The sequence below is a fragment of the Amblyomma maculatum genome, chromosome 10, assembly GCF_055883805.1.
Source record: "Amblyomma maculatum isolate TAMU_Amacu chromosome 10, ASM5588380v1, whole genome shotgun sequence".
Lineage (NCBI taxonomy): Eukaryota > Metazoa > Arthropoda > Arachnida > Ixodida > Ixodidae > Amblyomma > Amblyomma maculatum.
This window is the reverse complement of record NC_139353.1, coordinates 41,645,754-41,659,014: the sequence shown is the minus strand read 5'-3', so window position 1 is coordinate 41,659,014 and position 13,261 is coordinate 41,645,754. Positions and strand designations below refer to the sequence as shown.

The 13,261-nt window shown below is 44.9% G+C and overlaps 1 protein-coding gene across 6 annotated transcripts in view; it reads left to right on the top strand.

Annotated features, from left to right (window-relative positions):
• Window positions 1-13,261, top strand: part of LOC146176259 (uncharacterized) — a 326,256-nt gene that overhangs the window by 68,822 nt on the left and 244,173 nt on the right. For 5 of the 6 annotated variants that reach the window (XM_084582578.1, XM_084582580.1, XM_084582576.1 and 2 more), the window contains 4 exons: window positions 9,371-9,432; window positions 10,111-10,206; window positions 11,919-12,002; window positions 12,974-13,066. In XM_084582578.1, the coding sequence (XP_084438704.1) occupies window positions 9,371-9,432; window positions 10,111-10,206; window positions 11,919-12,002; window positions 12,974-13,066 (335 nt within the window). Of the gene's footprint in view, window positions 1-9,370; window positions 9,433-10,110; window positions 10,207-11,487; window positions 11,593-11,918; window positions 12,003-12,973; window positions 13,067-13,261 lie in introns of those variants that run through there. The other variant, XM_084582581.1, reaches the window with a different exon arrangement.

Genomic DNA, 13,261 nt, shown 5'->3' with positions numbered 1-13,261 from the left:
ACCTATAATGCGTCTCGATGTGGAATGCGTGATCGCAGGTATACCTTCGTGGTCGATATAAGTGAAAGCAGCGATAAAGTAGTGATAGGGTAGTTTAAGTGAAAAGAAGAAAACACCTTTTTCTTTCTCATCATTACGTAAAGTGCCCCTCAAACATTTCTCACCTATTTGCCGCAGAGCCCGCCGAAAGAATGAATAAAGAAATATATAAAAAGAAGGATTGGTTTAAAGCAGGCTAGAACCGAAATAAAGAAAGAAAATGTAAGAAGAAATAATTAAAAGGGAAACAAATAATGAGAGAAGGAGAAATACTGAGAGTGCGAAGAGAGACAGGAAGCGAAAATGAGATGAAAGAGATTGTAAGAAGAGATGAAAGACAGAACAAAATTGAGGATACGATAAAACTATTAAAAAGAAATAGCGTCGCGATACGTGGCGTTCGATAGGGAAAATGTCTATAAAATGTTCAGGTGCATCGGTGCGTTTAAATGCTTCCTATAACCCTGGTATAACGAAATTCATTATTCACTCATTATTGAACGCATAATAAACGGTCACAAAAGGGGTGAAAGGGGCGAGGGGTGGTCGGTATGACGAGCCCGCGGAGAGGACACGTCGAGACACCGTCTACGCAAGATAAGAATTGAGAAAGCTGTACACGCCCCCTCCTTTTCTCAGTAGTATGTACGTCTGCTGTTAAGGCCAAGCGTTACGCACCCGTACACTGCTGCTGACGGCAAAGCTGGCCCAATAGACCTTTTCATGGGGGGGGGGGGGGGGGGGGGGGAGAATACGCTGCTTTTTCCTGTGCTACGAGCACAGCCCAGTCTCCAATATGGCAGCGCCCTTTGGCCAATTTTGAAAAGGTCTATAGCGTGGGTCAGTATCCCTGGGAGCTACTTTTTACACGCAGGACGCCTGGCCATTGGGCTTGTAGACAGATAAGGATAATCCGTAAGTGAATAACCTCTCGCACGCGATTCAACTTTTCTGACTGCTCACTTTCAAACATAACGTGCCCGGGAAAAAGAAAGCAAAAGCAAACGCTCATACATGCACGGGACGACGACGTTCATTTCAGGAGGGAAAACCACGAAACGAAAGAGCACAGACAAAAGAGAACACGCGGGTGCGTTGCATAATGGAGTCTCTAATAAATGATGGATGTTAAGAGGGCAGGGGAGCGTTCGTCTGAGAGAAAAAGTTGCCTCAGCCGCGCTCCTTCTATCTCGTCGAGAATCTTCTTCCGCAAAGAGGACGGGCCCAAGAAGGGTGCTCTTGCGTGCACTCGGCGCTTGATGGAGAGGGAGGATGAGCCCGCTTCGTTTTGCCTAATTACGTGCAGCAAGTGCGGAAGCTGTGGCTTGAGAGACTAGCTTTGCCCACCCGAGGTGTAGAATCTGCCTGCGTTGACCGTTGCCTGCTATGCCGTGTAGACCAAGTCCCTCTTCCAGAGCGTAATTAAAAAAAAATAATAATAATAATAATAACGCACGCGACTTTTCGTCATCACGGCGCGAAGACAACGATGTCTCATCTTTTATTGAGTCAGCGCTGAGTTCATGTAGTGTGTTCGTGTCCGCGTGCATGCTCGAGTGCGGCAAATTATGTGAGGACACTTTATATCACGTGGCGTCATGTCATCACATTTCAAACGATCATTGGCGTGATGCATATCGTGATATGACGGTCAGAGTACGTCACAGAGCAAGCAATGAATGGCTGCCGGCCGATTGTTAAATGCCTTGTTATGGAATATTTCGTGCCCTAACATACCAACTGCTGATTGGCGTATAGAAACATTGTCAGAGTATGGCCGCATGATGTGCCCGGACGTCACGCAGAAAACATTTTTCGGACGGAGACTGACTGTCAGTTCCATGACGTCACAGCTCACTGGCCTCCGGAAAAATTTTTATCAGGGGTGGTCATGCTAAGTCAGAATGGTTGTAATTTTGTTTATGACACTAGATGCAGCACTAACTCCTGAAAGCAGCAATGCTATTGTCAGACGAAGTGCTGGGGAGCATGCTAGGGGAGAAAATACACTGCTAGGGAAGCTCTGTACCCACCTGCTACGCACGACAAAGTAGACCCTTATTGGTGCCCATAATACTTCATTTGCACAAAGATTATCTGTTTTAGAGCGCCCGTTTTGACAGTGAATGAGAGCTGACGCTTTTTTTTTTTTTTCAATATAGCGAAAATTTTACTATTTGCGATTGACGTGTGGTTAAAAAGTTAAAGCGCTGCTCGAGAGCGAACGTACCTTCACCACGTGGTCTGCACCGTGTGTGTTTTTTCTGCGTTCTTTTTTTTCGTTTTTGTCACATTTAAAATTCCTACGAAGTGTTAGGGCCATCTTTTTAACCTACACCTGCTACACCAGTGTAGCAAATCTCCTATACCTCCAATGGTTTTTTTGTAACAGTAGTGTAGCTGGTGTAGGTTAAAAAAAAAATGGCCCTGTTATTATACAGTGTCATTTGTGGCCCCATCCCCTCACCTCCGCAATGTAGTAACCTTTTAAGAGTTCTTTAGCGCTATTTAATAAATACAGTGTGCGGCTAAACTCGCAGCACAAGCTGTCAGTGATAAGAAATGCGGCCGATACTCCTACGTGCTGCGATGTAGTGGATAATTATTTCTAGAACTAAACTTTGGCAGTCATTGCTACAAGTGTAGCATGGGCATTGCTGGGATTGTCCCTTATAAGGAAGAAACAGCTCCAAATGGTTCAATAAGAACTTGTTATAATCCTATTTCCTTTTGAGACGACAATTCCAGTATTTTGTTTCACACTTCATTATGTCGTCATGTGACAGCAGTATTGTAAGTACTGGCTCATCTTACACGGGAAAAAAAAAAAAGTTCCAAACTCGAGCGCCTTCGCGAAGGCGACTACAAAACGGTAAATGTCTCATCATGCAGAGTTTACCAAACTGCACCGAACTATCTTCTCGTGGGAGGGGGGGGGGGGGGGGGGCATGGGGTTGTCTGCAAGAGTTCGGAGAGAGCTGAGCGTGCACGATACGTGGAAAGAGAGGGAACGATAAAAAAAAATAAAAGTAAAATGTTCTTCTGGACGCCACTGCGGTCCGGGCGTGGTTCTCCCGTTCTTTCCACGTCGCTTCTTTTTTGCCGTGGACACGCACCGGCGGGGTCCAGACCCCGCGACCTATCTGCGCTGTACGGGAAGGGGAGATGACAAGGAGGAGGGCAGTTCGCGTGCACCTGCCTCCCCAAAAGCCTTTCTGTGAGCCCCCTCGCTAGATTGCTAACGAACTTTCGTTTGTGTCTCCTTGCTCTCACCTGACCCTTCTGGCGTCTGAGTTTAAAGATGGCGGCAAGAGTTGTCTGCCTTCCTGTCATCGTCGTCTGCGAGCTAAGTGGTCTGCTGCTGCTACACGCACTGGCGTTCGCGTTGGGGATTTCTCCTTCGTGTGCGTCTGGCTGTCTGACGTGAAAGGAGCGTTGACTCCAACGCGTGCTGTTGTCACGTGAGCGTGTCGCGCGAGCGTGAACAGCGGTTTTGGTCTCGCGGTAGAGCTATTTCTGTAGGCGAAGGTGTCGCGAGAGACTGATGATCTTAGTAGAAGGAGGGGGTAGGGGGCGGATTCGTCTCCTCGGAATCGTCTGCTCAAGGGCACGCGAACGACCGCTTTCGGTCCGTTCATGAAGAGTGTTTGGTACTTGGTGTGTGGTGGGAACACTTAAACGGAACACTTAAACTGCGCGCGTTTAAAAAAAAAAAAAAGAAATCTGCCATTTGACAGATTTATAACGGATTCCGCATTTCATGCGGTCTTGTGACGTCACAAAACCCGAAGACCAATCAGTGGTCGACAATAATTAGTTGCCACCTACACGCACCTGCCAGAGACATGTGCCCGTGTTTTTAGCTCACAACGCCTACACCGACAAAGCATTTTCTTAATAACGGGCTTTTAACGTTATCGCGTTAAAAAAAAAAAAAAAGGCAGTAATGAAAATTTTCGGCGACGTGACTGTTAGTCATTCGCCACGAAGAACGACGCACATGTTTACGATTATATAGGACGCGATTGCCGATTCGAAATTTGTGGCGACCGGTGTGGCCATACATTATAACGGCAGGAAGGAAAGGCGAGGACTTATTTCGTTGTTGTTGCAGCATAGCGCGCTCGATCATTACATAATTCCGGCAGGAAAATCGGACTTCGTTAAAGGGTATCGATACTACGTCTATTCTTATGCAAACATTTGAATGGGAGTTGCGTTTCTTTTCACATTCGTAGTATATATATATACCGTTCTGTCATCGTTATTGTCAGAGGGAGACGTAACTGTAATTTAAATGCTTGATTTCGTGGGCGCATACTCTACTGTTTGAGTAGTAAGGTTGAAAGTTGGGCGAGTTGAATATAGTTCATTTTGAAGGTAGCGCAAAAAACAAGGACCAAGAGTAGAAGGACACACCACGAGCATTCGTGGTGTGTCCTTCTACATCTTGGTCCTTGTTTTTTGCGTTACTTTCAAAATTAATCTACTGTTTGAGTTATCGCGATTCTTATTACGTACAGTGAGGTTCTGAATGTGGGCTTTTCGAAAACGATGCGGCCACAGGCCGCTCCCGTAGGCACGGAAATTCGGTTAACGCAATAAGCAGAAGCCACTACGAAAGCAATATACCGGTGCGGACAAAAGTAAGCGGAGCACGACATTTTCTTTTGAAAATTTTCACGCGTTGCATAATTGAAACTAGGTGTCGTGGTATGTGTGAACTGGTAGTAGGCGCCAGGGCCTTCTAACTTAGACAAATATTGTTTTCTTATCTCTAGTACAGGGGGCGTGATTTCAATTTGAAGGGAGAAACGCGCTTCGTTTACTTATGTCCGCACCTGTCCGTACTCGTCAATTCTGTGAGAAAAACCGGCAAGTGAGACCCGAAATCGAAGGTCAGCCGTTGCGGACGCACCCTTGACTCTGCTTTGCGCTGTAGCGAAGCGTATGCCACCCAACCGAGTTAATTATCGTGTCATGGTTGGCATTCGCTGACCTATGCATGACCTAAGCCATTCGCTACGGCGGAAGCCATTCGCCACCTAGACCATCTTGGGCCACTTGTGTTGGCAACCTCGTTGCCACGCTTTTGAACCAGCAGTGACTCAATGCGGAAAGAAAGACCGACATCGACACTGGAGTGAACTAATCGATACATCAGCACATCGGCGCCAGTACACTGAATACACTAAAATGATTTGAATTCCCGGACGGCTTAATTTTTGCATGCTATTTTTTTTTTTTTTCAGTAGCTCTGTTGTATGTGGAAACTTGTTCCCGCACTAGCGCACGCAGAAGTACTTCGCAAAGCCCGCCTAAGTGACTCTCATCGTCATCGGCTGGAGCTTTGATTCTTGACCCGTCAAAAAAAAGCGTGTTCTTGACAGTCACACAGGACCTGCTTCGCTCGTGTAACGGATGTCCCAGCATATATTACAGTGACACAGTTAGTCAACTTCCGCGCATTGTCCGTTCAGCTAATATCCGCCGCAGCTTATGAACACGCATTCCACCGACTATGGCTGGGAATGCACGGTATACTGTCACCGCGCCGGCTTCTTATACGCGTCGCATTACGGCAGTGGAGGACTTAGCCACTATTACATAACGACTCTTTTGCCTTTATGCTACTCCATTGTTATCGAGGGCAGATCATGGCGATAACGGAGACTTGGCTTCGCTCGAGCCTGCTGCAGATAGAAAAAGAAAAGATATGAAATACACTCAGAATAGAGTCGTATTGCATCATCATTCGCGCTCCAGCTGCCTCGCATACCTGCGTCGTCGGTGCGAACGCGTACGGCTGTCGCAATCAATGGTCACAATGTATAGCAGTGACAATAAGGTTTTGCAACTACACACTATGCGTTTTCAAGGCAGCCAAGGCCATAGGTCAGAGACAAAAGTAGCTTACATTATCTCTCAATCGTGAACCTAAGCTGTATTTTCTGTTGAGAGATAGATATGGAATGTGTGTTCACTGGAGAGAAAATAAATAAATAAAGCAAGTGAGATCAAGCAATACTTATTTTTTAATTCAGTCGAAACAAAAAAAACTGCGTACAATTTTCTGATGTTACGAAAGAATTTCTGTGCCGTTTTCGACAGCAAACCTGTTGTGACAACATAATTTTCTGTTGTTACAACAGAAAACGTACTACAGAACTACAGACAACAGAAAGACTAAACAGAAAAACTGCAGAACTAAGTAATGTTCACGGCAGAACTACAGATTATTTTGTCGTTTTTTTTTACACGGTTCTGTAGTTTTTTAATCTGGGAGTGAACTTATGTAATTATATGAATTAAGAGCTCCGTAAACATTTTCACAGGCTTAGGAAGGAATGCGCGGCCAATGTTACTAGTGCGACGGCCGTGATAAGTATTTAGGGAAATCTGTCGGTCCTTTGTTTTTGTTGAATATGTAGATGCTGGCCAAATTCTCAGTTTTTATATTGTGTAACATACACATATATCGTACCGCAGTGAGGGCCTAGTGATTCGCGCATCCGTCTCGTATGAAAAAGGTGCAGTGTTCGATACCCAGCAGAGCCGGGTACACCTACCAATCACCCTCTGAGCACGTACCAGCCTTCTCCTAATCTGATTCTCGGCTTCTGTGAGCTGACGTGTTCGGAAAATGGGTCTAGCGCACCCCACCTTGTGCCACGGCGCTGTTTGAACGAAGATGACTTCTCGAGATTAAAATACATACGTCATCATCATACATGAACACAGTGAACTAAATACCAGAAGAGGGCGAATGTGGGCTGGTTGGTACATGATCACGAATGGAGAGCATGTGTTCATCTGCTCTCCTGTCGCGTCTTACTAGCGCTGTTTCTTTCCATTCGTGAACTAAATACCTCGCGGCAAGAAGGCAGGGCACCGATTTCAGCCCAGAGAGCACGAACCACTGGCCCACTGTTGGAACTGTATTGGCAATGTCTAGTCGACATTGTACCGTTGCCAACACGCTCAATGTGGCGCCGATTGATTCGCGCTCCTTGGGAGTTCTCTTGCTAGCTTCCGGTGCAAATTCCGGTGAGTGCAGATTTCATACGCCGAAGTGGTGAACGTCTAACGCAGAACCGATTCCCGCATTATCCACCGCGAACTTTAATGTCTAAACGAACTTTAACTGGAAACCTTTATTTGAAAAAGCCCATAGTGACCCTGCCGCGTATGCTGTGGTCGTGCCCATACTGCCGCAACATTCTTTTGTACCGGCGACCGTTCATCACACCGAACATCATGTGAAGGCAGCTGCGCAAGGATACAATGTCACCACATGACGTGGAGTCAAATTCCACCGCTTAGTGAAACATGTTGCCGTCTCCCCGCTGATTTTACAGAGCGCTTGTCAATAAAGTTTATCCTTCTGCTTCTCTCTTTATGGCAGCGTTCTTAATTGGGTACCTCCGAATGACTTACTTTTTCTCGTCTCAAAATGGCCGACAGAGAGACTGACGTTCGGCGAGGATGACAGTTTCAGCCATCACTATATACAAGGATGCTTCGTCTGCGCCTCTTCCGCCTGTGTACCTCTACCTTTAATTATATATACGTCGTTTCGACTGACTGCTCCGCGACTGAGGCAACGGATTTCCATTTCTATACTTCTATATTTCGCTGTCGGAAACTCTGCGGGGGAATGCGGATCACGCGCATTGGCGAATTATGGCTAGAACAAAGCAAGAACACCGGCGACCGAATTCAGGAAATAGTTCGATACGCGCCGTATCCTGAACACCATAGGTGCATGACAAGAGTAAAATGGCTGCTGTACTCTTTTTAGCTAGCTTACTCCCTTATAGGTGCTTCAGGGGTCTCATACTCCGGGTCGCAGCGAGAAAATATCGTACCTCGCGAGCCAAGAGTCGGAAAATAACAAGAAAGGGTAAAAATAATAACTATAATCAATAAAAATTTAAATATAGAACAAATGTTATAAAATAAGGAAAAGTAAACCAAAAACCAAGGCTCCTCTCATCCTTCGTGGAAAGGAAAAGTAGCGCTTGCTTTTATTCTGACTCGACGCCGGATGGACGCTACTTCAGAATCGCTCATAGAAAGCTACTGAAAGGTTACAACGGTTAATAAATACCATATCGTATCCTGAGAAGAAGAATAAATTGAGGGGACGTTCAATCTTGGCCTTGAGAGTAGACGCGATGGCGTCATTAACAGCTCCTTTTGATCCAGCGAATTTTTTTTAATGCGAGGCGTTCAGAGTTAGTTCCCGCTGTTCCCGAGCGAAGACATGTGGTTATGACGTCATCATCCTGTCGACTACTCACAATTTTTTTTTCGATAGTATTTTTTCCGACCACCGTCTACGGTGACGGCGGCGGCTTTTCGGCGGAACGAACTGTATACACGCTTGAATGCTCGGGGAATTGTCCGACTCCTTGCTCTTGGTGGCAGCCGACATCTATCCAAAGTCCACGCAGATTTGGCGCCAATGCCTCTTTTCATTTCCGTAAAGAACGTTTGCCGCCAGGGTACGAGGCCTTTTAGTTGATTTTGTTTGGAAAACGAGTACGGTGGTAGAACGGATTCGTGATGCTGGCACATTCTTTCGGAACAAAGGCTGAAATATTTAGAGCCGACGGGCCGCATGCGACCCTCGTGCCGCATGTTTGAGACCCCTGGTCTAAATAGACTGAGGAGTGACATGTGGTGCTCAGACGTACTTATGATGAGAATATATCTGTCCGTGTACTCTTTAGCAGATAAAAATATTTGTATGATGGTTCTATATTGCAGTTTAATAAGGCACCAGAGCGCAGGCACGGATCGAGATTTCTGTTCGCCTAATATATGAGCAACTATATTTAGGACTCTCTATGTGAAGCACAGTTTGGTGTACTGCTGCATGAGGCGCCACAGAAGTGATGCATAACGTATGCGTCGAATTCTGTATGACGAAAGCGAGCGGGCTGAACCTTCGTTTGTGGGAACCAGATAACATATAAATCGAGCCATGAAGTCACCACTTGTCACATTATAGTAGCGACTTCTTGCTCTTGTCATTCTCAGATGTCTCCTTGCAGCTCGTAATATGCGACATAGTCGTCGCGCTCTAAATATATCCAGTTTTTTTTTTTTGTACGGTCGGCAATAAAAATCACCTCTATATAAGCCGTCATTTATTCGTATACATATCGCTTCAGCAAATAATCGCTTTACGCTATTTTCTGCGTTTTATATTCACTTTCTGCAATTACTCATTGGGAACATAAAGGTATGAGTGATGATGACGATTCTGGGACCAAGTTGGTCAGCGTCTCAAAGCACGCCATCTTTCCCGTTCTGTATTTTTCAGATGAACAAGAGCGGGTGCAGAAGAAAGTGTTCATGAACTGGATAAACAACTTCCTCTCACAGGTGAGCCTCTATGCGTCTTCTGTAGCAATCGCAGCTGTTATCTGTGAGTGCAGCGACTCCCTACTGGAAAATATGAGACTTCCTTCTGACAGAAAGTGCTGCGCACTGTAGCATGGAGAGCAAAGAAAGAGGAATAAAATCACTGCCTGTCGTGAAAATCTAAAGCCGCTGTATCCTTTCGTTGATAGATGTCGCCAGTCTGTCTTTTGTCGTGTAGCAAAGCTATAGCCACTTTCGACGCCAAAGACAAGGTTTAATTTGGTTACAATGTCTGCATGACCCACAGCCGTGATCACCAGCAGCGTTGACGCTGTTGCTGGTCACGTCAAAAGCCCGCCATGCATTAAATTGTTTACTCTACACGAGTAACAGTCCAGTTCCGGTAAAATATTACGTAAATATCTCTTGATGACGATTACTTATCTAATAACGTTAAATGATAACGATGGTTTAGTCTTGCAGGACATTGGCAATACAACCGCACAATCTGTGACATCTCATATATCGGCATGTCATTCCTTTGCAGCATTTAAATTTGCTGTTTTGTATTGATGTCTACTTATTTTAAGTAAAGTACCTTTTGGATTTTCAGTGCAGTTTTTTGTGAAGGAGTCGAATGCATCTGCTTGACGCCCTTCGTTAACTCCATTTCGCTTTCTATACTTTTTTTTTCTTCAGAGAACGCCACCACTGCGAGTAGATGACGTCATCGAAGACTTACGCGACGGAACGAAACTGTTAGCCTTACTAGAATGCCTGTCTGGACAAGTGTTGGTGAGTGCCGACGATATGCGCCGCTTTTCTCTATTCACAAGTGCTCGGCCCTTCACCTTTAAGTTCAAAATATATCTTAACCTTCGGAGGAGTGGCTTTGGTTCAAGACCCGAGTTGCGAACGTTATCTTCATTACGAAACGCTCCATTTTCTGTAGGACAAACCCATTTTGTCTGGTTTTAAAGCGTCTTGCGGGGAAGTACTTTAGGGAACGATTTTCCCTAAATTTATCCCTTCCTTCGTTTCCGGTTCTGCTCACTCGATTATTGTAATTGATAGAATGATGTCGCCATAATAATTCAGCAACCAACGATGTTTAATACTACGACGAAATAGTGCCGAGAGATATAGTCGTAGGCAGCTTACTTTGAAAAATGTTTCATTCTTCGTTTTCCCTAGAAGAAATGCGAGAATTAAGCTTCGCGTGTGCGCCCATGGGAGTCGGCAAGGGGGTGCAAAAGGGGCAGGGATGTAGCCTGGGGGAGAGCTTATGGGGCTTCAGAATCCCGCGAAAATTTTTCGTACTGCCATACACTGCAGAATAAAACAACCACCGGCGCCGGAAATCAATATGGACTTTGTCTGCAATGTCTTTTTCACACTCAAAAAAGCATTTTGGTGCGAATAAAAACGCGAACGGTTAATTTCACGTTAATTTCCAACCTATGAAATTGGGTGAGATGCATCATTAGTTCTACATTTGCTAAATTAAACAAACTATTTTTGTCCGAAACAATACATGCACAATATACTCGATGGAACGAAAGCTTCGGGGGGTATTATTCTTCCGTGCAGTCCTTAATTCCAACACGCAGCATTTATGGCGCTGTTGAGAGGGGACATGTTGGTGGCAGGTAGCTGAGGAGACCACGCTGCAGCATTAGCCCCCTCGAAATAAGTTATGGAAAAAGGGCACTGCCCCCCCCCCCCCCTCCCAAGCCACACCAGGCCTTGACCCTCCGCCCCCTCCTTCACTTATTTTATCCCCCCGCCCCCGTTGTGATGCAACGGCTGACAGCGACCTGAGGAGCTCATTCTATGACCCGGGTTTGAACTCCCTAGTCCAACGCGGCCTCCCATTGATCGAAAGTAGGAACTTGTATTAGAGCCAACTGAATTTGTATTTCAAAACATTATTTCGTCAGAAAAGGCTAAATGCAGATGATCCGTGTTAGGTTGTATTAGTGTCAAGTCGTGCTGCGGCTTCATGTTTTCGAATCTACCGCTTCGCGTGTCCCGCGTGAATTCTGGGAAAGTCACGTGATTGCACGACGTCATGGTAAACAAAACGGCGCGGTGCTCGCTTGTAGAAACTCCCCGGCAAACGAATTACATTGTACCTTCAAAAGCGTCTCTGATCTGCTTTCGACACACCACGCACACAAGGTAAAGCTAGAGCTCTTATTAAATGCTAAATTCGTCTGCTGTACTCGCAAGAAGCGTAACTTTGGTATTTGATGCCCGCATTGCGCCCTAACTCATATCGTGACTTTGGCAAACTTTCTGTAAAAAAAAACTGTTTTTTAAAGCAGTCACCCTTTCTGATAAATACTTTGACGACCCACAGTCGACGTTCTAGCCACAGGTGCCTCAGGGGCCGCGATCTGAGTGCTCTTGAGTGTGAGTGAGTGAGCACTTGAGTGTGGGAGGGCTTGACCAGTGAGGCGATGTTATGACCGAAACTCCATTGATTATTATGTTTATTTTTCCAGCCGAGGGAACGCGCTCGCATCCTGCGGAGGCCTCATTTTCTCAGCAACGTCAACACAGTTCTGCGATTTTTAGAGCACAGGCGGGTGAGTGTGCCAGTCTTGTGTATCTTCTCGTGGACTGATCGGGTCGATTGCTGCTATTGGTTTTAGAATTAACATTCATCAAAAGCATAGAAACACCATGCAATGTCTGGCACGTACAAGAAAAAAATTTTTTTTTTTTAATATGTAGCTGATCAGGCGCTGTTCGCGATTGAGGAGAAATGTGTGCTTTTTGGACGGGCGTGTAGTGGAAGATTGCTGCACAATTGAGACTAATGATTAAAAAGTTAACAGGGGAATTTTATCTCTTATAGCATGGGGGCTGTTCTGAGCAGTTAATTTTATTTATTTCTTCTCACACACAATTCATTATTCAAAATTCTAACAATGTTAAAAACTTGCAAATCCACATCCTCGCAGATGCTTATTTAGCTGGACAATCTCTGTCAAAACCTTGTAGTACTATCTACACAGAAGTCCTCAACACAGATTTAAGGCTTTCGAATTATACTGTTTCTTCATTATTCTTGTCAAATGTCATATTATATAAACGAATAAGTCATTTTAAGCAATTTAAAGCACTGATATCTTTTGTGAAACAACCGAAAGAAAATTTGTGCTAGCTGCAGCTTTCCAGAGCTGCAGTAAAATGTCTCTTTAAGGCCATTTTTCTTTTGCATTGATTTCGCTCGTTTGGCTTGAAATGGCTTTATGAATGATTTTGCACATTCAGCCCTATTTGCAATGTTCATATTTGTTTGCATTGCCATTTGTGTATGAGGAAATTGATAGTACTTACTATATTGCGAAATTTGGGGGCTGTACCTAAAGAGGATATGTGCAAATGCATATTTTGTGGCAAACATTGCAGCATTAATTATTCATGGAGCTTCATTTTGAATAGTGAGGCTCTTAGCAGTATTGAGGGACTCTGCTCTTAGTTTGAAGTACTGAATCACTGTAAAGAAAATTATGATACATTGATCAAGCTTGCATCCTTTGCTTTACTTCAGATCAAGCTTGTCAACATAAATGCCACAGATGTTGTGGATGGAAAGCCTGCTATTGTCCTTGGTCTTATATGGACCATCATCTTACACTTCCAGGTGAGCATTCTGTTCACAGGCTACCCTAAAACCATTTTTAGTGCTCTAACACTAGAGCTCCCAATCACGTCATCTGCCAGTGTTTCACTATTTGAGCTACCAACTTGGGCAGCACTTTTGAGATGGGAAAATTCAACTGACTGGGACTCTTAGACACACTACTCCTAGGCCACGCAGACATGTTCATACGGATTG